The sequence below is a fragment of the Protobothrops mucrosquamatus genome, unplaced genomic scaffold (genome assembly GCF_001527695.2).
Source record: "Protobothrops mucrosquamatus isolate PMUCROS unplaced genomic scaffold, P.Mucros_1.0 scaffold957, whole genome shotgun sequence".
NCBI classification, from domain to species: Eukaryota; Metazoa; Chordata; class Lepidosauria; order Squamata; family Viperidae; genus Protobothrops; species Protobothrops mucrosquamatus.
This window is the reverse complement of record NW_015387201.1, coordinates 392,718-415,271: the sequence shown is the minus strand read 5'-3', so window position 1 is coordinate 415,271 and position 22,554 is coordinate 392,718. Positions and strand designations below refer to the sequence as shown.

General features: G+C 50.0%; 1 protein-coding gene across 1 annotated transcript in view; it reads right to left on the bottom strand.

Moving 5' to 3' along the window:
• Positions 1 to 2,212: 2,212 nt before the first annotated feature.
• Positions 2,213 to 22,554, bottom strand: part of SKI (SKI proto-oncogene) — a 102,979-nt gene continuing 82,637 nt past the window's right edge. Inside the window, exons 5-10 of the mRNA XM_029284797.1 lie at positions 6,875 to 6,997; positions 6,538 to 6,653; positions 5,284 to 5,576; positions 4,216 to 4,574; positions 3,423 to 3,653; positions 2,213 to 2,701 (exon numbers count right to left, since the gene is read on the bottom strand). Coding sequence (XP_029140630.1) covers positions 2,513 to 2,701; positions 3,423 to 3,653; positions 4,216 to 4,574; positions 5,284 to 5,576; positions 6,538 to 6,653; positions 6,875 to 6,997 — 1,311 coding nt within the window. The 3' untranslated portion in view covers positions 2,213 to 2,512. The remainder of the gene's footprint in view (positions 2,702 to 3,422; positions 3,654 to 4,215; positions 4,575 to 5,283; positions 5,577 to 6,537; positions 6,654 to 6,874; positions 6,998 to 22,554) is intronic.

Below are 22,554 nucleotides of genomic sequence, written 5' to 3'. Positions count from 1 at the left end.
AAAAATTAATACATTTTTTTTATCCTTTAGTGTACTGCAAATTAATACTTTAATTTTAGGACAGGCTGCCGCAGTGTGAATAGACCAGAGGGAGGAAAAACACGTTTTCCTTCCGTGTTTTAAGAACAGTAAAATGGGAAGGAGAATTTGCAGGTCTTGGGTAAATTGGAAGGTGGTTGCTTTGATTTGGTTTTGGCATCGTTAAAAATGTTCAAGCAGTGGGGGGGGGACAAACAAACCAAGGTTTGATTTAGGCCAATAAACTTCCGTTTGAAACCCAGTTTGTTGACAGCTTCTCAGCTGCAGATATGGCTTTTATGCAACGTGCAAAGGAGAATGCAAACTCTTCTTTTGGCTTTTCTGGCTTCATCCCGGTGTGTTTCTCCATCCAGGCCCACGTCTGCGATCACACCGGACCAAAACAAGCCATAAAGGAGGGGAAGCAAATTGAACAAGCCAAGGCTTATTCTTGCTTTAGGCTGCCTGAGATGTGTGAATGCAGTTCCTTCAGGCTGGTCCTTACAAAACCGCTCTCGCTTCTCAGAACTGAGCAAAACCAGCTGATAAACAGGGCAGAAAGGATTCTGGCTTACGCGCAAACTACGGTCAGTGGCTGGCTTCCGACATCCCCGTCTCCACCTTTAGAGCCACCGATCTTTCAGGTGTCGTGAAGAGGCCCTTGGCAGCTCCAAACTCACCACTACGGGTGTTTCTCGCCCGTGACAATTCTGCAGTATCGCAGCCAAGGCGCACGCCGAGCCAGCCACGTTCCTGGCACCCCAGTGGCCGACAAAGCATTGCGAACTTGTAGCTGGTGCTTTGTGTGACAGTGTGCCTCAACCTTGCTGGCCTTTTAAGATGGACTTCAACTCCCAGAATTCCCCAGCCAGCCCCGCTTTTTACCAGAGGATAGAAAAGGAGCCACGGGAGCTAACGGACGGAGGGACTTCAAATTAACCCCACCCCTACCCCAGAAAAATGTGTGTGTGCGCACATACGTGTGTCTTAAGATGGGGACTTTGCAAAGCATCCCCTGAGCATATTTTGGCTGCACACTGCTAGGAAGCGGGCACTGCCGGCGCCTTCAAGATCCCAAGATTAAAGCATTTTTGTCACATGAGAAACAAACAAACAAACAAACAAAATCACCCCGTGACAGCAACAACAACAAAAAAAACAAGATCCCGAAAAGAATAAACAAAAGTTGGCTTATTCACAGCAGCAAAAAGTCTTTTGTCTCTTTTAATACAAAGGCGAGTCTCGTTCGTTCAGAGGGCACCCAACGCTCTCTGGCTGCTGCAGCATTGCCAGTTTCCGGAGGTCAAACGCTGCAAATTTCGGAGGCGTGGCGGATCAAAAAAAGTGGAATGAATTCGCTGAGCAAAACGGAAGGCGTTTTTTTGTTTTTTCCTTTCCCCCAAAAAACACACACGCACGCGTGCCACTCACTCGTTCCCGTGTCTTGCTCACAAGCAACGGGGGGGGGGATCAATCCAGCTGTTTCTTTCAGGTTAAACTTCTTCCTTTCCTCTCGTTCTTTTTCGACGTGTTCGGGTTGTTGTTTGCTAAAGTCCGAAGTGCTTTGGAGTCAAAGCGAGTCTTTGCGAGGAGCGAACACTGAATTTCATAAGGCTGGGTTTTATTTAGGACAGAGATCTATTCCTAAACGTACAAACATCCTTTTTTTCTCTCCCCCCCCCTACTAACTTTCTCTCTTTTTTATGATCAAACATAGGAAAAACAAAGGCTGAAACCTGGAGAAAGGAGGGGGGGAATCCTAAAATCGGAAATTCTCATTAAAAAATCCCTTGATTTGAAATCATTCATGGCTATTTTCTTTCCTGAAACACTTTCCAACACCTGTACCAATTTACACAATAGGCATCAAAAGTATCCCACCCCCGGCCCCACATTTATATATAATATATTTCATATTTTATTTTATTTATTTTTTAAAAAAGAAATCTCAATGGTTTTTAATACGTCGTCTTGACTAAATGATTTGCATTTCGAAATAGCTTATAACAAAAGGGCTTGTTGGGGTTTGTTGGTGTACGTATATGTGTGTGAGTGTGTAGACACAGACACACACATATCTCTATCTATATATATTTGTAGCAGCCCTCAAAGCTTGTCCCTTCTTTCCACAAACGCTGCTTACCGGACAAGTAGAAAAGAAAAAAATACATTTTAAATTTTTTTTTCCTTTTTTTCTTTTTTGCTGCAGACTCCAAAGAGTAGATTTATAAACACTTTTCACGTTATAGGCACAGGAAAATGTTGTGCTATACGGATTTTTTTTTTAAAAAAAGAGGCAGAATTCAGTGCTTTCGTTATAAAGAGTAACATTTGCCCTCCGATTAAGAACCAGATCCATGGGGGTTTTTTTAGCCACATGCAGGGATGGGGGGAAAAAAACGCCTCTTCCACGCATTCTCGCTTACTATGCACAGATCGGCCCTGGGGCCACAGGCAGCGCATCGATTCCACCGGTCTCGGGCCCGGGGGGGGCTCAGTTCTCGGGGTCTTTCGGGGTGTGGGCACCGCTGGGCAGGTCGTTATGCTTCGACCATAGTTGCTCTTGCAGTTCCTTGACGGCTTTTTCCAAGTTCTCGCGTGCTTCGCGCTCGAGCAAGAGGTCGGCCCGCAGCTGTTCCCGGTCGGCCTCCGCGTGCTGGAGCTTCACCTGCAGATCTTCGATCTGGGAGGAGAGCAGGAGGGTGAGTGAGCGGGGTTTCCAAACCACAGGGCTGCTTAGAGCGATCGGCCCGCATTTGTGGTGGGGGAAGTGGATCCTTCCCTTCCCTAGGGCTTTTGGATCCTTGTCCTTCTGGGTTCCTTTTTCTTAACAGGAACAGACAAGCCTTGGTTAGCAACTGGGGGAGGAGAACGCGGCGTCTCCCTAGTCATATACGCTCATTCTACCTCATTGTAAAGCTACATTAACAGAATCTGAAAAGTACCGTTTTTCCTTCCCTCCCTTTTACGGCCCCAAAAACCTAGACAGGATCCCTTCCGAGCCTGTTTCTCCACCCGTTATACAGTGGTGGGCTCTGCTGTCTCTTATCTTCCCGTTCCCTTGGCTCCGTCTCCCAAGGCCTCTCCCGCAGCCTCTCAAAGGGATGTTTTCACCAGCAAGCCCAGTCTGACTCAAGCCGAGAACAGGACCCTGAACCCAAAACGACAAGTTCTCAGACTTATGGGGAGGAGGAGAAATTGGAGATGCTCAGAGCCGCCCGGAGTGTTTTTCCACCCAGCTTTCTCCTGAGGGGTTCCTTTGAAAAGGACTGGCAAGCGATGCTGCTTGATGCTTCCTTGAATCTTTTAACTTTTGGGGGGAGTTTGCCCACCGGCAGAAATCTCTCGAGCATCCCAAGCCAAGCTCTGGGCTGGGAAGAGGGCACGGCTGCTTCCACACTCACCTGGGCCGAGTACTTGGCTCGTAGACGGCCGGCCTCGCAGCCTTTGTCGCACACCCGGACCTGTCGGGCCTGCTCCAGTTCCCGCTTGAGCCGTATCCGGGACTCGTTGGCCTCTTTCATTTTCTTCTCATTCTCTGCCCGGAGGCGCTCAATCTCCTTCCTCAAGTTGCGCTTGGCTTCCGTCGCCTCCCTCAGCTTCTCCTTCTTGGCCACGCGGAGGAACTCCAGCTCCTGGGACGAGAGGGCGGCTTAACAGTGGAAGGGCCCAAGGCCAACCCACACCCCAGGGCTAGGCCAATCGGCTAGGCAAGGGGTCAGTTGGATAACCTCAGGGGTCTCCAATCTTGGCAACTTTTAAGATGCACGGAGTTCAGCTCCCAGAATTCCCTAGCCTGCTAATGGTTTTTTGTCAGGATTCAGAGAGGAATAAAACCCACATCAATATCCCCTTCCGTTCTCAAATTAAACCAGGTAGCTAACCAGACAGGATGATGTAGACCAGTGTTGCTGAACTGTAGCCATTTTAAGATGGGTGGACTTCAAATCCCAGAATTCCCCAGCCAGCAAGTCCACTTCGCACCTCTTTGAAGTCCACCCATCTTTAAGTTGCTGAGGTTGGGAAACACGAATCAACCTACTAACTGTGATAACGCAACACACACACACACACACACACCTGAGCTTCCACGATCTAGGCGGATCATTAGAAGAGGTGAATCCGAGCGCCACCCGGGGATTGTCCCCCAAAATAGTGTCCCCTTTGTGCCCCAGGCCCCGGGGGGCACCCCATTACCTGGTGGAGACTGCGCTTGGCTTGCAAGGCAGCGTTGAGCTTCTCTTCCTGCTTCACCCTCATCTTCACCACCTCATGGAGGAATTTCTCTTTGGCTTCTTTCGTGTCCAGACCGCCATCCAAGGCCTGCCTCAGATGCTCCAGCTCGGCTTCCAGCCCATTGGGGCCGTTGGGAGGCTCGGCGTGACTCGAGCCTTCGAAGACGGTGCTGCTGCTGCTGCTGCTGCTGCTGCTGCTGCTGCTGCTGCTGCTGCTGGCGGGGAGGGCAGGCTGGACTTGCAGGCTGGGGGAGTTCATGTCCTTGGCTGAACTCGAAGAGGTGAAGGATGGGGAGGAGAGCGAGGACAGGGAGGAAGTGACTGCAAAGAGAAGGAAAGAAGCCGTGGCAGTCAGGCCACCTGCCACCCCGCCAGGCAGCGTTTGGGGATGGCGGGAGTCCATAAGTAAAACGTGGTTTCATATGCAATAAAGGTAGGGAGCATGGGTGCAAAGAAACACAACGTTTGTGGGAACCAAGTCCTGCACTTCTCTGTCCCTGGGTGTATTTTCACTGTGGGAAGCTTAAGACCAGCATCCCTTTAACCTTACAGAATTGTGGCATTTAACAACACACAAAGGAAGTCCCGTTCTTGGTTTTGGACAGGGACTGGGAGGTCTGAAGCCCCAGGAGCTCCTTTCAACCTTTTTGCTTAAAAAAAAGCTCCTTTTTGCTTAAAAAAAAGGTTCAAGCTATTGGAAAGATGGCCTTAACGGGAAATTATTGTAGGAGATGGGAGGGACGGGTCAAACGCGTCATCAGTCACGAGTCCCTTCGCACCCACAAGAGACCTAAAGTCCAGCCCACCTTGAATTCCTTCCCATTCTTATCTCCCGCTCATTTCCCTCGACCGTTAGTAGCTCAGATTCTTGTAGAGAGAGCTTAAGCTTACAACAAATTTTATACACATTTGAGCTGCCTGGATCTCCTCCTGGGGCTCGAGAATTATTTGACCATCAAATCGGCTTTTATGAGCAAAGGAGGGCGAGGGTTCTCCTCCTCCACCGGCTTTCCCCCCCCTAAAAAGTCACACTTACATTCTTCTCGTGTTTCTACTTCTATCTCGGCTTCGGATTCCTTGTCTTCTTCCGTGGTAGCGGCGGGAGGAGCGACGGTGGCCAGGGCAGCGGGCGTCGGTTCGGGCACGGCCGGGTGTTCGGAGACGTGTTTCCTTTTCCGGAGCTGGGGAGGGCTGCTCAGGGGCTCGCCGTTCCGCAAGGCAGCCGGGGGGCACAGTGGGTTGCTGACGATCTTTGGCTGAGGAGGAGGGGCCAGCGCCACGTTGGGTGCGACGGAGTTCTCAAAACTTTTATACGAATAGAAACTGGCAAAGGGAAGGGCGGAAAGAACGCCAGGTTACCTCGCAGCCCCCACAAAGCTATTTCGGGGTGACTCACCCGCTCCCTCCGGAGAGGGCTGGAGAGAGCTCCTTGGGTGGGTTTCCGTGCCGTTTCTCATTAACGCAATGAATCATCTAAAGGCTTAATTGCCAGCTTTGAAAAGTTCACTTCTGCACCGGGCAAAGTAATCTTATTTTGCTGCTCTGAATTTTAAAGAACAAAGCAACTTACTGTAGATAGATAGATAGATAGATAGATAGATAGATAGATAGATAGATAGATAGATAGATAGATAGATAGATAGATAGATAGATAGATAGATAGATAGATAGATAGATAGATAGATATAGATAGATAGATAGATAGATAGATAGATAGATAGATAGATAGATAGATAGATGATAGATAGATAGATGATAGATTGACTGACTGATAGAAGACAGATAAGATGATTGATATATAGATGATAGATTGATAGATTGATTGATTGATTGATAGGAGATAGATAGATAGATAGATAGATAGATAGATAGATAGATAGATAGATAGATAGATAGATAGATAGATAGATAGATAACCTTTATTATTATTGTTATTATTTTGGCTGGCTGAGGAATTCTGAGAGTTGAAGTCCACAAGTCATAAAAGAGCCAAGGCTCCCCTACCCCTAGTCTAGACCAAAGGCACCGTTCGTTCATCCGATCCATCTACTCTCCAGCCCAACCATGTGATTAACCACCATTTTCTTCTATGCTCCAAAGGCTTAATTTTATACCCTGGTTCTGTCTGCCGTGTCTTATTTGGCTCAGATATTAAGGCCTCGGGGGGCTGATGCATCCTGTGGGACACTTTTCAGAGCACTGGCGTTCAAGTTACACATCTGGCCTGAGTATTCAATTTAACGGCCTTGAAATTTTGGCTGGAGAAACTCGGGATTCTCCTTACCTGTCTCTGATCAACCGAGGGATGTGGTTGGAGACCTCCTTCTCGCTGGCTGAAACGGCGGGGGACCAGGGCCGGAATGCGGAAAGACGCTGCTGGGGATGGAGACACCCAATATTCTGATTAAAAAAACAAAGGGGGGGAAGAAGAACAACAGTAAGAGACAAATGGATAAAGCAAAGATCTGGAGGGAGACTGGAGCTTCTGAATCTCTGGCTAAGCACTACAAAAGTTTTGTGAGTGTGGCGTACCACACAGAAGCCAGGAGGTAGAGCCTACTGGACGAACATCACACGCCATGTGAAGCCAACACAAAACTAGCCAAACTCCCAAAACTCACCTTACTGGATGAATTGGACAAGGATCGTAACCAACTGGACTGTTTCTCTTTATCACCAAGTAAGGGAGACTGCAGGACATCGTCCGTTTTGGGTTTCTTGGGGACAGGAGGATCGGACGGGACCTGAAAGGGGAAAAAAAAAAAGAAAATTGGGTATTTTCCACTGCATTTAAAAAAAAACCAAAGAACAAAGGTCCATCAAAGGTGGGTCGATATTACAGCCACGGGATCCAGTTGCAGCCTCCTCCACAACTGCATTAAAGCTGCTTTTTCCTGATTAATAAGAAAGCCATCTTTCTCCTTCACTAAATAAAAATAAAAATTAGGGAACAAGGAAGAGAAAATTGGGGTCTGGGGTGAAAACTCCGGGGATTACCCAAAGGTGAGCATCCTAAAATGGCAGCCTTCGTGAGAGTCCCTGCAGGGTGTTGAACAGACCGTTACGTTTCCCAAGATTTGTAACTGCGAATCTGCAGTCAGTGCAAAATGCTCAGTCAAGACTTTTAAAAGCCTGAACTTGTATCGATGCTGCAATACAGAGAGTTTTTTTTTCCCTCCCTGTCTCTGGCATACAAAAATCCACTTTTGAGCACCGTAGAGGCCTCAAACACATTCAGTCGGTTCAAGTCCACCTACGTCGTCGCACGCAGAAGAGCCCAACCGTTGAAAGAACGTTATTTTTCGATGGTGAATAAATCTTAACTCCCTATATTGCGGTAAACAGTGGCAAACCAAGTCGCATCCCAAAAGAATCCGCTGTAAAAAAAAATCCCCTGGAACTGTATCCAGCTGGAGAAGAGAACATGATTTATTGAATGGCTTTTCAGCAGAAATTTGTACCAGCTTGTGTGGGGGGGGGGGTGTTGGGTCCTCTCAAGTAGGAGGAAATCTATTACATTGATTGGGAGGTATTCGGGACCGTTAAAAACACAACAGACCCACATCGGACTTTCCCCAAACGATACAGTAAGAAAGCCATCCTCGTCCTTATATGAAAGTGATGGAATTTCCAGAAGATGCATTAAAAGAAGGAGGAGGAGGAAGAAAAAGGCCATTCTTAAAAGGATGAGATTGGGGGGGTGGGGGGGAAGGAAAAGGAAAGAAACCACGGATCCCAGCCGAAGAATTTGCAAACTCTGCCTGGCTAAATTGGAAGAGGCAAAGGTAAGCCTGGAAAAAAAACGGCGGCTGGCCGGTCCTGGAACTGGAACGCGTCTCCCCCCCTTCGCGACGCAAACAGCCCAGACTTTGTTATTCTGTTTGCAGCAGTTGTTAGGGCAATGACTTCACAATGCCGCAGCTGCAGCAGATTCTGCTGGCCGCTTGCCGAGATTCTGCCTTGCCGCTTCCACGAGTCGCTCCGCTCGGCCTATAAATCACCCACCGGGAGAAGAAAGGCCGCTTTGGGCCCACCAGCTCCGGGCCTTTTCCAGGGGCGCCAGGACGAGAGCCCCCCCCCCTTTGACTTGGAAGGCTCCTGCGGCAGGAATAAAGTCCCACCTGCCCCCTTTCCCCTTTCAAGACCGTTTGCTGGCTTTCCTGGATTCTGAGCTGGATCTGGTCACCAAGGAAGCCACTGGATTCCGACCGGGCCAAGGGCCAAGGAGGAGTGCCAGGAGATTCTCTTTCCCCACCCTGGCCTCCCAAACTTGCCCTCTGCACCCAGGAGGGCAGGTCTAGCTTCCAGGCCTGCGTGGACCACCTTTGTTTAAACAGGGCTTTGATTCAACCAACAAACGTGGTTTGTGTTTGCCCTGGTCTTGCACACACAAAAACACACACACTCAAGAGGGGATCACTTTGAGGAGCTGCTGCTGCTGCTTCATAGGAAAGAGGAAACAGTGACAACATCCCAATGATATTTGCCAAGTGCCGCAGATCCCAGCCCAGGCTTTGGTGGGGGGGAAGCAGGAGGCGGAGAAGCAGGTGGCGGAGCTGGGAACAGGGGCCTGTTCTTTCCTCCCATCCCCTTTTGAGTGTGGGGGGGTTTGATGCTCCCCCTCTTCCCCCCCCCACTTCTGTTCTGCAGGAAGGAGATTTTGTGCAGATGGGAGGGGTGGGGTGTTTTTTTAAGGGGGGGTGTTTTAGATGGCAATGTCATAATTTAGGTAAAAGAGCAGATCGGCTGCTTCTGGGACGGACGGGTTATTTATTTATTTATTCAACTTCTCTGCCGCCCGTCTCATCCATAAGGCGATTCTGGGTGGGCGACAAAATGGGTTGTTTTTTTAATTTTTTTTTTTAAAGGTGAATGTAACCAGTGGGAAATTAAGAAGACTTAAATAAGAGCTAACGTCAATTTCTTTGCCCCTTGAACGCCGACCAGCCTTTGCCGGTAATAACCAGCCTCTGAGTGGTTTCTTTCCAGGTTGTTCCGTTCCGTAACAAAGTTGGATTGGTGGGAAAGTCAGGCTACCAATGAACAGGCCGTCCGATTCTTTGGGGGAAATAACCGGCCGGCCAGAAAGCATGTCGGAGGCCCTTTTGGGAGAAGCCACATCGCTCACCTGCCTCACCGTCAGAGGGGCCGGACCGATGGCCACATGCCTGAAGCAGGCAGGCAGGTGAGTTTCCAACCACGCGCTGTGCACCTCCCAAAAGGATGTAGGCACCTCCCATCCCACAGATGTTTCATGCTGGTCTCTCAAAAGCTTCAAACCCCTTGGGCAGGCTCCCAGGGTGCCCACAGCCACCTTGGAACCCCAAAGGGTTACAGGAGAGGACCTGGGTCTCAAAGAAGGGGACGGGGGTGCTCAAAACCCTAAAAGTGGATTTCGTATGCGCCTCATTTCCCCCCTTCTGGGTCCAAACAGATGTTCAAGGGAATGCAGCGCCTGTTCCGCCGAAGGTCACTCGGACACGCCGGCTGGTCCCGCGTGGCCGTGGCAAAGCCGAGCGTGGTTGAAGGCGAGAGAGGAGGCTTTCCTCCCCCCCCCTCTGCTTCAGAGGACACCCCCCTCCCCCATCTTCAGGCCAAGTCATAATCGTTAAATCGGCAGGCAAGGTGATAGCACAGTTGGCGAGAGCTCGGAATACATCAGCAGAAATGTCAAGGCCTGGGAGACGTTTCCACACTCGGGGGACTCAGCTGCCAGATGGCCTCTCACCAAGCAGCCCCCCTGCGGAAAGCTCTTTTCACTACCCAAACCCTAACCCTCTCCCAGGAAGGACTACAATTCCAGATATTCGTATCCCGGGCGTTCCCTTTCCTAACTCCACCCTCCCTTTTGCAAATCTCTCCCTGGGCTGGCGTGGTCTGCTCTTTGGTTTCTGCAGGAAATCTCATGCACGTTTTCCCCCCCTCTGCGCTCAGTTCACGCTCCTTAAAAATGAGGGGTCCAGGTGAGTGTCCCATTGTGCAGGTAAATATGGGTATTGGCTAAAGGACCGTCCGGCTGCTTAATTTCAGCCCATCTTGATGCCTTCTCCTTAGGGCACAAGAGGCTACAAGGGTCACGTAGAACTGGCCTCTGTCCCTCTCTCGTTTTCTGAAAAACACCTTTCCCGCATGTAACAAGATTGTGAAAGTCCAGACAGGTAAACCAACAAACCTCCATTGTTGTCCAACTGGCGAGACTCCAGACTCCAGGGCTGCCCAAAACACACCTGACCTCTTTCTTGAGCATTTCCCAATCCGTGAAAGCAGGGAGTAATTACTTTGCAAACATGCAGACAACTCATACTTGCTGCCGTTTCTGCCTGGCTGAGAATATGGATTTCCCAGTGAGAGAGAGAGAGAGAGAGAGAGAGAAGCTGCCCACACTTGTGCCTTTGAAAACATCTGACAAACCAAGCAGGTGTAGTGGCCACAAACACACGAGACTTTATTAGCTCAACTTTTCCGTAGCAACCGGGCGGTCCGAGTGAAGCAAAACACACAAGCGGAGTGCAAAACCCCAGCACTTTCCCACCCAAAGTTTTGGGCTGAAGTTTTTGACCAAAGCTGGGAAGTCCACAAAGTTGTGTGGCTGAGCCACATATCCCCAGGAACAGCCCACCAACACGGCTAAGCTGCTAGGAAGACGCGAGATGCGTTTGGTTAAAGATGGGAATCTGCTTTGGGAAAAGAACTGGTATTCCCCTGTAGATCCAATTCTGCGTATTGCTTAAAAAGGGCAACAAAATGCTTTTTGGAAAGCACACGGCACAGGTCCAAGCAAGGTGTGTTTGGAAAGGGGAAGAGCATTTTATTGCCTGTAATTCAGGACTCTGGGCCTCTGTAATCATGGGAATCTCCCATCAGCTTCCCTTTCTCCAATCTGCGTTCCGCAGAATGGGGGGAACTCCAGGGTGGCAGGAAAAGTCACCACTGAGCAATGGAAACAGCCAGAAAAAAAAGCCAAGGTTTGACAAATCATAGATTGACATTCCCAAATGCTGCTGGTGCCGTTTGCCAAAAGACTTTACCGTCTCTCTCTCTCTCACACACACACATACGCAGCCCGTGTCCCACCCCACAGATCTCGACAGTTGTGTAGCCTACAACCAGCACAGCCAATATATTGGATGACCTCAATGGGTAAGGCAAAGTAGGCCTTGCTCACGAGGGATTAGGAGGTTCTGCTCAAGTTGTGCTGAAGAGGATTTACCGGCTTCCCCTTGATCCACTAGGCCCACATAGCCCTGTCCCACACACTGCTAAAACTCAGAACACAACCTCTCCTACAACAGGGGTCTTCCAACTTGGCCCTTTTGTGACTTGTGGACTTCAGCTCCCAGAATTCCTCATAGCTGGCTGAGGAATTCTGGGAGTTGAAGTCCACAAGTCATAAAAGGGCCAAGTTGGAAGACCCCTGTCCTACACCATTGTCAGCCAACGCCAGCCTCGGTTGGACCAAGGATCAAACGGCGTCTTCTGGAGGCCTTGGCAGGACCTTTGAGCTGTCTTCCTCCAATATCAGCCCTCTGCAATGACCATCTCAGGAACAGGCTGCCCCAAATTATCAATATTACAGTGGTGGGTTGTGTGTGTGTGTGTGTTTAAAATTCTTCAGAAATGACGCCGCCGAGGTGGTATCTTTATTGACGAGTTACGGCGGAAAGGACACGACGAACCGCAGAGTAGGAACAGCGGCTCGCATTGCGCAAGCTTTGGGTTGCTATATTTACCGAGCTGCTTTAAAACGCTCCCCGCTCGCAGACGTCCTAATCTCATTTCCTCTGCAAAATGTTTTCTGTGAAGTCTGCACAACGAAGCAAAATTCATCTGCTTCGCTGGGAGGGAAAAAAAAATGGAAAGAAAAAAAATCACAGCTGCGGCTCCAAATTCCGAACCTGGAGGAAACTTCTGTTTTTGTGTGTGTGTGTGTGTTCTCTGCCTGACTGCAACATTTTATTTTGGCTCGGTTTCGGTCGGCGGTGGACTGCAAGCTCACAGCGGAGGAATATTGAGGCATTTTATATCTGAAATGATTTCCCACGCTGTTAACTTCGCAGATCTGTCCTTTCCGACAATTCCTCTCCGATGCGACGCTTCCAAGAGAACAATTCCAGGTCGCCCTGCCACGAAAAAGTCCTCCACGTGAAAACAGGCTGTTTTTCTTGTTTCTGCTTCTGTGAAAAGCGCTTTTGTCTATTTTAAAGAGAGGGGTTTTTTAAAGAAAAAAGAAAGAAAGGAAGCGGAAACCTCGCAATCGCTAGGAAACCGAATCTTAAGACGCCAAATGGCTTTCGTTGGCTGGAGGAAAAAGGGGAAATATATTTATTGCAACCAACTCAGCCAGCTCAGGCAAACCACAGAGACGGTCCTGGCTTCTAACTACCCAGAGTTGTCGAGGTGAGGTGAGGTGTGGTCAGTGTAAAAAACTCAAGACTTCTGCCTCCTCCCTCCAGTTCCTCTGCTGTTGGCTGTCATCCTCTCCCCCACCATTGACAGACAGTGGGAGAAGCACATCACCCCTGGTCCAGGGGTTTACCCAGACCAGCTTCTTCCAGTCCAGTGTCAACAGCAACACAACCTCGGTTCCCAGCAGGGCCGCACCGTGGAATCTCTGCAAGAGGTGATCCGTCGAAGGGCCACGGCGTTCCTAGATCCTCTTGCAACCAGGAGCCCTTTCTCCAACTTTCTCTTGCTGACCCCGGGGGAATCTATTAAGCCACGCTCGCTGGGAAGAAGGGGAAACAGCTCATCCTCTCTGTCTTCCCAACGCCCTCCTCCATCGGGCTTCGCTGTCCCCCCACTCCACACCAATGCTGGTGGGCAAGCAGCCAGGGAGCAGAGCTCCTTGGAAGTAGAAGGCCCCCCGCCAGGGAAGAAAAAGTCCCCCTTTGGCGATTATCTTTGGCAACCGTTGTGTGGGAACTCTGTTGAATGGGGGATGCTGCGGGCCCAGGGAGGGAGGGGGGCTGTTTGGAGCAGGGCAGCGCCTGGAGACCCTCTTGAAGGGGCGCAAAAGAGACCCTTGACACCCCGGGATCCTTTGCACAATGGGATGCCAATGGGCACTTCTTCCCCTCCTCTTCACCTCCCAAGGGCTTATGGAAATTGGCCAGGCCTTTGCACTATCACTGTAAGTTTATTTGAGGAGGGTTCAGACTGCCCAACTCATTCAATCTTTGAGCACGAAACACACACACACACACACACACACCTTCCAATCCAGAATGGCTGCATACAATGGAACATCAACACGTTCCGCTCACTCTAACATGGACCCGCAAACTAGCCGTAATATTAGCCAATCTGGCAAGGTTTTGTTTAACACCGTTACACACACACACACACACACACACACACACATACAGGGGTCTGAAGGCTTTAAAGGCCCGAAGATTTTGCGGCTTGAACAAGTCAGTTTTTAAAACCGACAAGAGACATCAAAAGAGGACAGAAAAGAAGAAGGGGAATAATAAAAGAAAAAAAAAAGGCAATTCTAGTTTATAAATCGCCGGCACTTGTGCCTCTGCAGAAGCAGAAGGAAGAACCTGTATTCCAGGAAAGGAATTAAGCCGGAAAAAGAGATGCTCAAACTTCAAAGCCAGCGGACCAACCTCATTTTGAGATCTTTCTTTCTTCTCAAGTGCGGCCTTTGCACGCTCCAGATGGCTAAAGAGGCTAGGGGCTGTTTTAATTCGGCTGAGCCAAACAGGTGGGGAGCCAGGTGCCCACCTGGATGAGAGCAGCTGAATTCCAGCACGGACGCTCCTTCCTCCCTCCCTCAGCCATGGGCAGCAGCCAGGGTCCAACCTGGATAGGTCAAGTAGCACGGACAAGAAGGATGATGGACGGTCCCCAAGTTTGTAGGGACAAAACTAAATCCAGGATCCTAATAGGAGAATCGCCGTGCAGGTGAGGCCTCTGCACCTGGCCGGCTGGCGTAGAACATGTGGGACACGCTAAAGGAGGACACGGGTGGCTGGTTGCTTCCCTGACCGGCACACTCAATGCTGAATCATCTTGTAGGTCCTGTTGGTGAAAATGACACAACCCACAAAGGCCTTTCTCCAGAAGCCACAGGAATGGCATTGTCGGGTGTTGTCCGACTACAGGATATGTCTCATTCAGCCCTGCTGATCTCGAGAACGGTCCTGGCTGAAGATAACTAAAATTGAACAATTCCTGCAAAACAGAAGCTGGGATCACCCCGGATCTCTTGAAATGCTCCCCAAACTCTTGAAAGCGCCCTGGGAAAAAATGCCCGTTGCCCCAGCTGCTATCGCAAGGTGCTTTTCTTCAAGGTCTCCAAGGCCAAGGGGGGCTGGGGGAGCAGGGCCTTGACAGAAACCGGTCCTACTACCCCAGCATCGTTTTACAACCCATAATTCCCAGCTACTGATGTGAGAGTCCCAACAACACTTGAGTTTTTACATTCAAGAGCTGAAAGACAGCAAGGAGCAGAAGCAGACCTCTTAAGACAGTGTTTCTCAACCTTGACCATTTTAAGGCATGTGGACTTCAACTCCCAGAATTCCACAGCCAGCAATGCTGGCTGTGGAATTCTGGGAGTTGAAGTCCACATGCCTTAAAATGGTCAAGGTTGAGAAACACTGTAAATTTAAGAGGTCCACTCCGCTCTGGTGGATCTCGCCATCCTCTCCAGCTGAAAAGCCGGCTCTGCTAACTCTGCTCAGAGCAGAAACCAAGGGGGGGGGGGGGCTTGGCTGCCTCCCTCTCCCCCCCACTTCCAACTTTTCCTTCTGAAAACCATCGGCATCTCCCTGACTTGGGAATCCAGAAGGCATCAGGCCGATCTCGAAATCAGGCGTGAGACCGGCTTTGAAATCTTGCTGCCAAACAAACGAAAGGAAAATATCAAGCAAGGAGGCTTTTGAAATGAAAATTCCCAATGGGTTTCTCTCTCTCTCTCTTTCAGACTTCTTTCAGGGGTCCTGGGAAAAAGCCCATCAGCCAAGTCTTGTCTACACTGCCTTCAAAAAAAAATCAAGGCAACCGCAGGAACATCTGGAAAGGGAGGGGCGGGGCAGAGAAGAGGCAGAGCCAGCCTAACATCCACTGCAAACACCCAACGTGCTTGATTTAAGGGTGGTTGTTGTTTTTTTTTAAAACTTTACAAAAACATTAGGGCAGCCTTTCCTCAAGCTTGGCGACTTTTTAAGACGGGTGGACTTCAACTCCCAGAATTCCCCAGCCAGCACTACAATTTTGCATTTTACAGAACTAGGCCAAAGTCCCCGGATCGGAACAGATCCTGTCCCCAAGACCAGCCCCTCCTGGAGCACAAAGTCGTCCTATTTTCAGCGTTCCCTGGAAAGTCGCCCGTTTGCCTGAGCCAAATGGCCAAACAGGGACAATCTGTTAGGGGAAAGGGGGGGCAGCCATCCCATCACCCCCCCCCATCCTATCCTTCCTTCAGCCATAATTTTATCTTTTTTTTAAAGCACCCTAAATCCTGAGCGAGCTCCATCCTCCCGTTTTCTCGCCAAGCAGCCTGCCCATAGTTTTTACAAAAATAATAATAGGGGAAGCCGAAGATTTTACAGCTGGCTCTTCCAACCTCCGGAATGCACGTGTTCTTTCGAGGGGCTTTAAATAATAATCTGAATTGTTTTTAAGCTTGGGGGGGCGAGAGGAGACAGGCATGTCAGGAAGAATCTGGGCCCCATCTTTCAAGCTCCGCTGTGTAACGTGATGGATTAAAAGTGGGGGGGGGAGAGAACTGGCGAGCGTCCAGGCAGCGTGACTAAACAGCCACATGGAAGTCTGTTCCTGCTCTATTAATAGGATCAAACCCAGTCCAGAAAGAAAGAGAAGGCCGTCTGGCTGAGAGGGGCAAGGAATTTCAGAGCCCCCCCCCCCAAGCTGTCACATCCAGGGGCAAGAGTTTAGATGTTCCACCCAGGGGACGGGCCACGCTCGGCTGGCGGGAGGGCTGGGGGGGGGAAGACCCTGGCAATAGAGGGGGAAAAAAACTCTCCCCAAATTGGGTTGGAGCCAAATCCAACAGCCTGGCTGTGGTTCGGGGTGTCTGTCCCTCACTGTCTTAAAAGTGACCGTCTGATAGCAGATTTGGGGGTCCCAGAAGGAGGGAAGCCCGTGGGGTATGTGGACAGAAACCAGTCTCAAGTTGGCGTCAGGGACCTTGTGTGGTTCCAGGGTCTTCCCACTGGTTGAGGAACGGTGCCAACTCATCTCAGCACTGTGGTGGCTGTCCAAATGGCAAAAGTGGCTCCCTTTTTAAGGCCGGTTCTGTACGGGCGACGTGGCTCTCCGTTCATCAGCAAGGAAAAATGGCAACTGTCTGGGATGGGCCACCGTGTAGCCCAAGATCTCAGCCGGCGAGACTTTGAGGTCACGGAGAATGGGAAAACCTCCATTTGATGCCCACCTCTAAGGCTGTTGCTCCCATCGCGTTATCCCTGCTCCTTGTTCCCTGGCCTCCAGCCCCAACCTCTGGCAACAGGGATCCTGTCACTCTTGTGTGTGAAAACCTCTCTCTCTCTCCCCCTCTGTCTCGTGCAACGTTTTTCAAAAAAACATCTGGTGACTGGGGAGAAAAAAATGCTTAAAATGATACGACATCCCCCCTTGAAGACACAGTCTGCTCCCAAACGTCCTGTCCTACGATGGAACCAGATTCCACTGGATCCCGTGGGGCTGCCAGATCAGGGTTCCTTCTATGCTTTGTGTGGGCTCAGAGAGAAGATTGGCTTATTAAACAAGTTTATATAGCTGCCTGACTCGCCGATGTGAGTTTTGGTTAGTCTGGAAGCCAGCAGGACCCCCCCCCTCCTTTCCTTTGCGGTTGGAGTCGCGGGAGAGGATACAAACTGCATTTTGCCATCGACATTTAAGGGCCCTCCTTTTTAATCTGTTTCAAACGATCACCTTTTCTTCTCTTCTCCTTCCCATAAATGGAGATAATCTAATCTGGATTTCACGAAAGATTCGATTCCATCTCGCCTTCAACCTTACATGACCACTTTCCCAAGTGTGTGTGTGTGTTGATTAACGGTGGGGAGGGGGGAGGAAGGGGGCCCATTCACTTTTAACCTTTCATCGCTTTTCATTTAATTCTGTAAATAGCTTTACTTATTCTCCTCCTCCTGGGCACCCGTCTTTGGCCCTTCTCAAGAAATCCCTGCCTTTACATCTCACCAACCTCCTCTACGCCCTCCAGAAAGTTTACCCTTCATGGCAGAAATGGGTCTTGAAAATCCACCCGGCCGGGCCCTTCCAGCTAAGAAAAGGACATTTAAAAAAAAAACCTCGCAGAGAAAAAGAGCCTGGGTGACCTTCCCACCCTCCCCACCCCCCATTTCAGCAGCTCAGAGACGCTTCCCATTTTGTTTGCTTGGCTGCGCCTTCTCCTTGACACCAGATCTGCTAAAGCGACAGTAGCTGGCCCAGCCTGCTCACCTCGGAGCAGACGGGTCTTACTGGGATGTCCATCAAGGGGGCAAAGGTTGCAAGGGTGATTCCCCCCCACCCCAAAGTAACCAGAGTTTAGAAACAGGACAAAAAAAGATCCAATTCGCAGCGTCGGACTTATTCCGTAGGCCACGCAGCTCAGCCTGGCGTCGTTCGTGCACAGGCTGGAGGACAATTCGCACGGGGACGGAGGCCCGCTCTCACGACAATAACCGCCTCGAGAAAGAAATGCCGGTCTCGTAAATCACATCTGCGGTTAAGGGGATTCGCATGCTGGAGCCAGGTGGGTGGGAAGACCCAGGTTCAAAACCACCCGGAGTAGCCGTGTCCCTTGGTTGGGAGCAGCCAACCCGGCCTCCCTTTTAGAACGTTTTCACCATCCCTTCGAAATGGCCGCCACCCAACCTGGTTGCTGGATTGGAGTCACGGTTTGAGATTGCAAACTTGGGTTTGCACCATGCCCAAAGCCACAGATCAACCCGTGAAAGTGAAGTCAACAAAGCCAAGCCAAGCCAAGATCAGGGAGAATAAAAGAACATTTTCTTCCAGGGTCCCAGCCGGTTTGAAATTCCCACGTCAAGAGTCGAGGCCGAAAGAACAAAATGCTGGGCGTGCAAAAAGAATCCTCCATTCGAAGAGTCTTTTTGACCAGTTTTTTTTTTGGGGGGGGGGACACCCTGCCTGGCCCATCGAGGCAAGATTTTGGTCCTGTTCTCCCCCCCCCCAGCGACACAGTCAGTTTCCAAGCAGATGGGGGACCTTCTCCAATAAAGGCAGGACCCATCAATCAGGGTGGGGAGGAAGGGGGCGGATTTGACAATGGGGAGCTTTGCTGTCCTTTCTGCTGTCTCTTGGGGGGGGAGAAGAGGAGGCCTGAGATGCTTTGGGGGTGGCTCTCAGCTGTTGGGGGTGGCAGGTGTCCCCCAGCCTTCGCTGGCCGGCCGATGACAATGGGAGTCACGGCTGTTTAGCCCGCAGGACGGACACAATAGCCCAGGAGCCTTGCTTAACCCTCCCCGTCTCTCCCCCCCCCCCCATCATCTGCAGCCGGCCAAGGGAGTCGGGGAGAGCTGGCTGGGTGGGGGTCGGGGAGCCTTTCACCCCAAGTGTAAAGAAAGCAAATGTCACCCACCCACCCCCAATCTGATCTCTCTCTCTCTCTGGCCGCTTTGTCTGAGTCCCTCCCCGGGACTCTCCATTGACAAGCTGGGCTGGGAGAGGCCCCTGTTCTCCAATCACAAGGGCAAAATAACTGACCTCCCTCGACCCCGGGACCAGCTTTGGGGACGGCCGTTTTCTTCCAACTGCCCTTTGTCCAGCCATTCCCATGGGGAGGTGGTGGGGAGCACGGCCCCCAACCCCTTCTGCTTGCTGTGACTTCGCACCACTATCCCTACAGTCACCTCAAACGAGACCAGAAAATGTCAGGGAGATATATCTGTATCTATATATCTAGGTAGGTAGGTAGATAGAGTAGAGATAGATGGATGGATGGATGGATGGATGGATGGATGGATGGATGGATGGATGGATGGATGGATGGATGGATGGATGGATGGATAGATAGATAGATAGATAGATAGATAGATGATATAGATAGATGATAGATAGATAGATGATGGATGGATGGATGGATGGATGGATAGATAGATAGATAGATAGATAGATAGATAGATAGATAGATAGATAGATAGATAGATAGATAGATAGATAGATAGATAGATGACAGATTGATAGAGATATAGAGACAGACAGATAGACACACACAGAAAAAGAGAAAGAGAGAGAGAGCATTTCCACCCCCTCCCCCCAAAAACCCCCCTGCAGGATCTGAAAAGAGGGTTTATTCTATTGCAGGAATCTCTAGGAATGTCTGGGTTGTTCTGTATCTGGGCCAGGCCAAAAGCCGGCCAAGGATCCTGCAATCTGGCTTAAAGGCCTCCCTGTAGCCTCCTGAAACCACCTGCCCTTCATCTCTGCCCATCTGCTTTTTCTCCAGGTTGTCGGAAGGCCTCAGGCTGAGACGGAACATCTGAGCGGGGGTTGCACCTTCGGAGAAAAGCCCAACCCACCTCACAGGATCGTCGTGGTGGGGGAAATGGGAGGAGGAAGGAGTATGAGGTACGTTCCCCGCCTCGAGTTGCTTATAAAGTAATACGGGGCAGAGTAAAAAATCAAATAAATACGATTACAAAATCCCTCCTTCTTTCCATCTGACGTGGCACCCTCCCACGCTCACCCAGCCGCTCTGGGGCAGGGGGGGTACCACCAACTCCCCCCCACACACACAAGTTGCAATCCTTGGTCTTAAGGGTCTCCCCTTCTCTGCAGCAAAGGAGGGCCGAGGAATAAATCGCCTGTTTCGAAGCATCCAAGTTCAGCGTTTGTAGAAGAGCGACCGTTTGGCAAAGCAACCCAAGGCTTTGTCCAAGCCAAGGCAGGACGTGTCACCACAACCCAGAAACTGAGACTCAACCTGCCAATTCAGGCTCACCGGCCACTATCTCGGTGGCCAATTGGGTTTCCCCCCCCCCCTTAGCCGTGGGGTGCTGGATTTCTTCCTGACTGGCCTCCCTCACTGCTGCTCTCTTTCACAGGGAGGCATTCTTCTCTCAACAATGGCTACTTGGGCAGCGCTCCTTCAAAAGGTCCCCAGGAGAGTGGGGAGGGGGGGCTGGAAGAGGAGAGAGATCCTGGCAGGGGCCGGGCTGTCTCAAGAGCACGGGAGGGAGGGGGGGCGAGGTCATTGGCAAGGGAAGAAGGTGGGTGAAGGTAGAAAAAAAATCCTCAAAGTGATTCTCTTACCCTTCCTGGCTGGAGCAACTAGGGACTCCCCCCCCCTCCCAGGCTTGTAGGAATGGGCTGGAGTAGGTACCCCAAATCAATCATCTGGGGAGGGGGCAACCTGATGGATGGATGGATAGATAGTTCGATAGGTAGGTAGGTAGGTAGGTAGGTGGATGGATGGATGGATGGATGGATGGATGGATGGATGGATGGATGGATGGATGGATGAGAGAGAGAGAGAGAGAGACATATATATAAAAATATAAACATAATAGAAGACTATTCTTCCACATCTGAGCTCCCAATTATATGAGAAGGCTAAACCTTTGCTGACTTCCATTAGAGAGAGAGAAAACTCTCTAGGAAAATAATAAAACCAACGAATAGAGAACTCACTTTATTTATTCATTTTTAAACTCAGGTTCAGACAAAAGGTAAGAGAGAACTAGGGGAACAACAGCCTCAGTGCAAAAAGTAGAATTAGACCAACCGGGGAAATAATCTTTTGTCAATTCCCTGGGAAGCAGGGTAGAAAGTTGTGATTCAGAAGGGGGGGAAAAGAAAGAAAGAAAGCTAAGACCCAAAGGCATCACAATAAGAGCTGGGTTTGAGAAAAATTCTATGAAGAATTTGTTTATTTCAAATGGAAGTAAATAGGCAAGGTCTTTGTAGCCGAGGAAAATGGGCAAATATTAAAATATTAAATGGTTTTTTGTCGCTTCGGCACCAGCTAATTTCCCCCTAAGTGACTCCTCCTAGGAGAAACCTCACAAGGAACAGGCTATAATAATTCCGCAGACTTTGTACCATCCGAACAGAACAGGAGCTGGTCCCATTTCTCTTGTGAAAAGCAGGAAGGTGTGTAGAAGCAATTAAGAAATGGGTAATTAATCCTGAATGGCAGCCCCGGTCCTTAAAATTACTTTTTAAGCAACTAGTGGTAGGTGGTCAAATTATACCTTTCCATCACATTTGGCGCTGCTGTGGATCACTTTTTTTTTTTTTTTTTTTTGCATTTTCTGATCGAAGGCAAGAAAGGAGTCAGAACAATTAAACCAAAGCACTAAAGTAATTCCACCTACTTTGAGAGAGAAAGAGAGAGAGAGAGAAAAGGGGGGAGAGAAGTGAGATCTGCAATCATTTCTTGAAACACTTGGAAGGAAGGAAGGAAGGAAGGAAGGAAGGAAGGAAGGAAGGAAGGAAGGAAGGAAGGAAGGGATTCTAATATGTACCAAGCGTCTATACCAGGGGTCCCCAATTCCCTCCCCTGGATACGTGGACCGATACCGGGCCGTGGCACGCCAGCAACCGATCCACACAAACAAGCAAAGCCCCATCTGGGAGATGCAGGCAGCACACAAAACCACACACCCTTCGGTCCGTGGAAAAACCTCTCTCCACGTAACCGGTCCCCGGTGCCCAAAAGGTTGGGGGCCTCTGGTCTACACAACACATTCCAACAAAATGGATTACCCACACCACTTTATCAGAAAGTCCCTGACTACTCAACCCAACACAACCCTCTCCCCCCAAAAAATGATCCCTGCCATACATCAAGAATATCTCAGAAACCACCAACAGACTCCCACGACCCACACAACCACACAAGCCAACTCAAGCCTTTCGCAAGGTCCTAAGCAGACCAAAAGAACTGCAACTGCAGAAGAAAAAAACAGGACCCATTTACAACATACAATGCAAGGACTGCAACAACCACTATGTAGTAGGACAGACGGGCAGAACCGTCCACGGACAACAGCTAGCAGTCGGAAGGCACGAGGAAAACTTTTCAATTTCACAACACGTGGACAGACGTTAACCATGGCTTCAGTTGGGGAAATGTGACCATCCCAGCCCAAAAACGCCCGGGAATTTCTGGCAGCAAAAAATCTTGGACGCATCGCAATATCCTAAGTTCTTGAGAAGAATCTGATGAGAATGAAGGCCAACCAACGCCAACTGAAGAACCGGCAGCAGTGATGTCCCCTTCTTGTGTTTGTAAGAGTAGTAATGTAATAGTAATCCCGCCCTCTATTTTCAAGGAGACCCCAATGTTCTCCTGCGC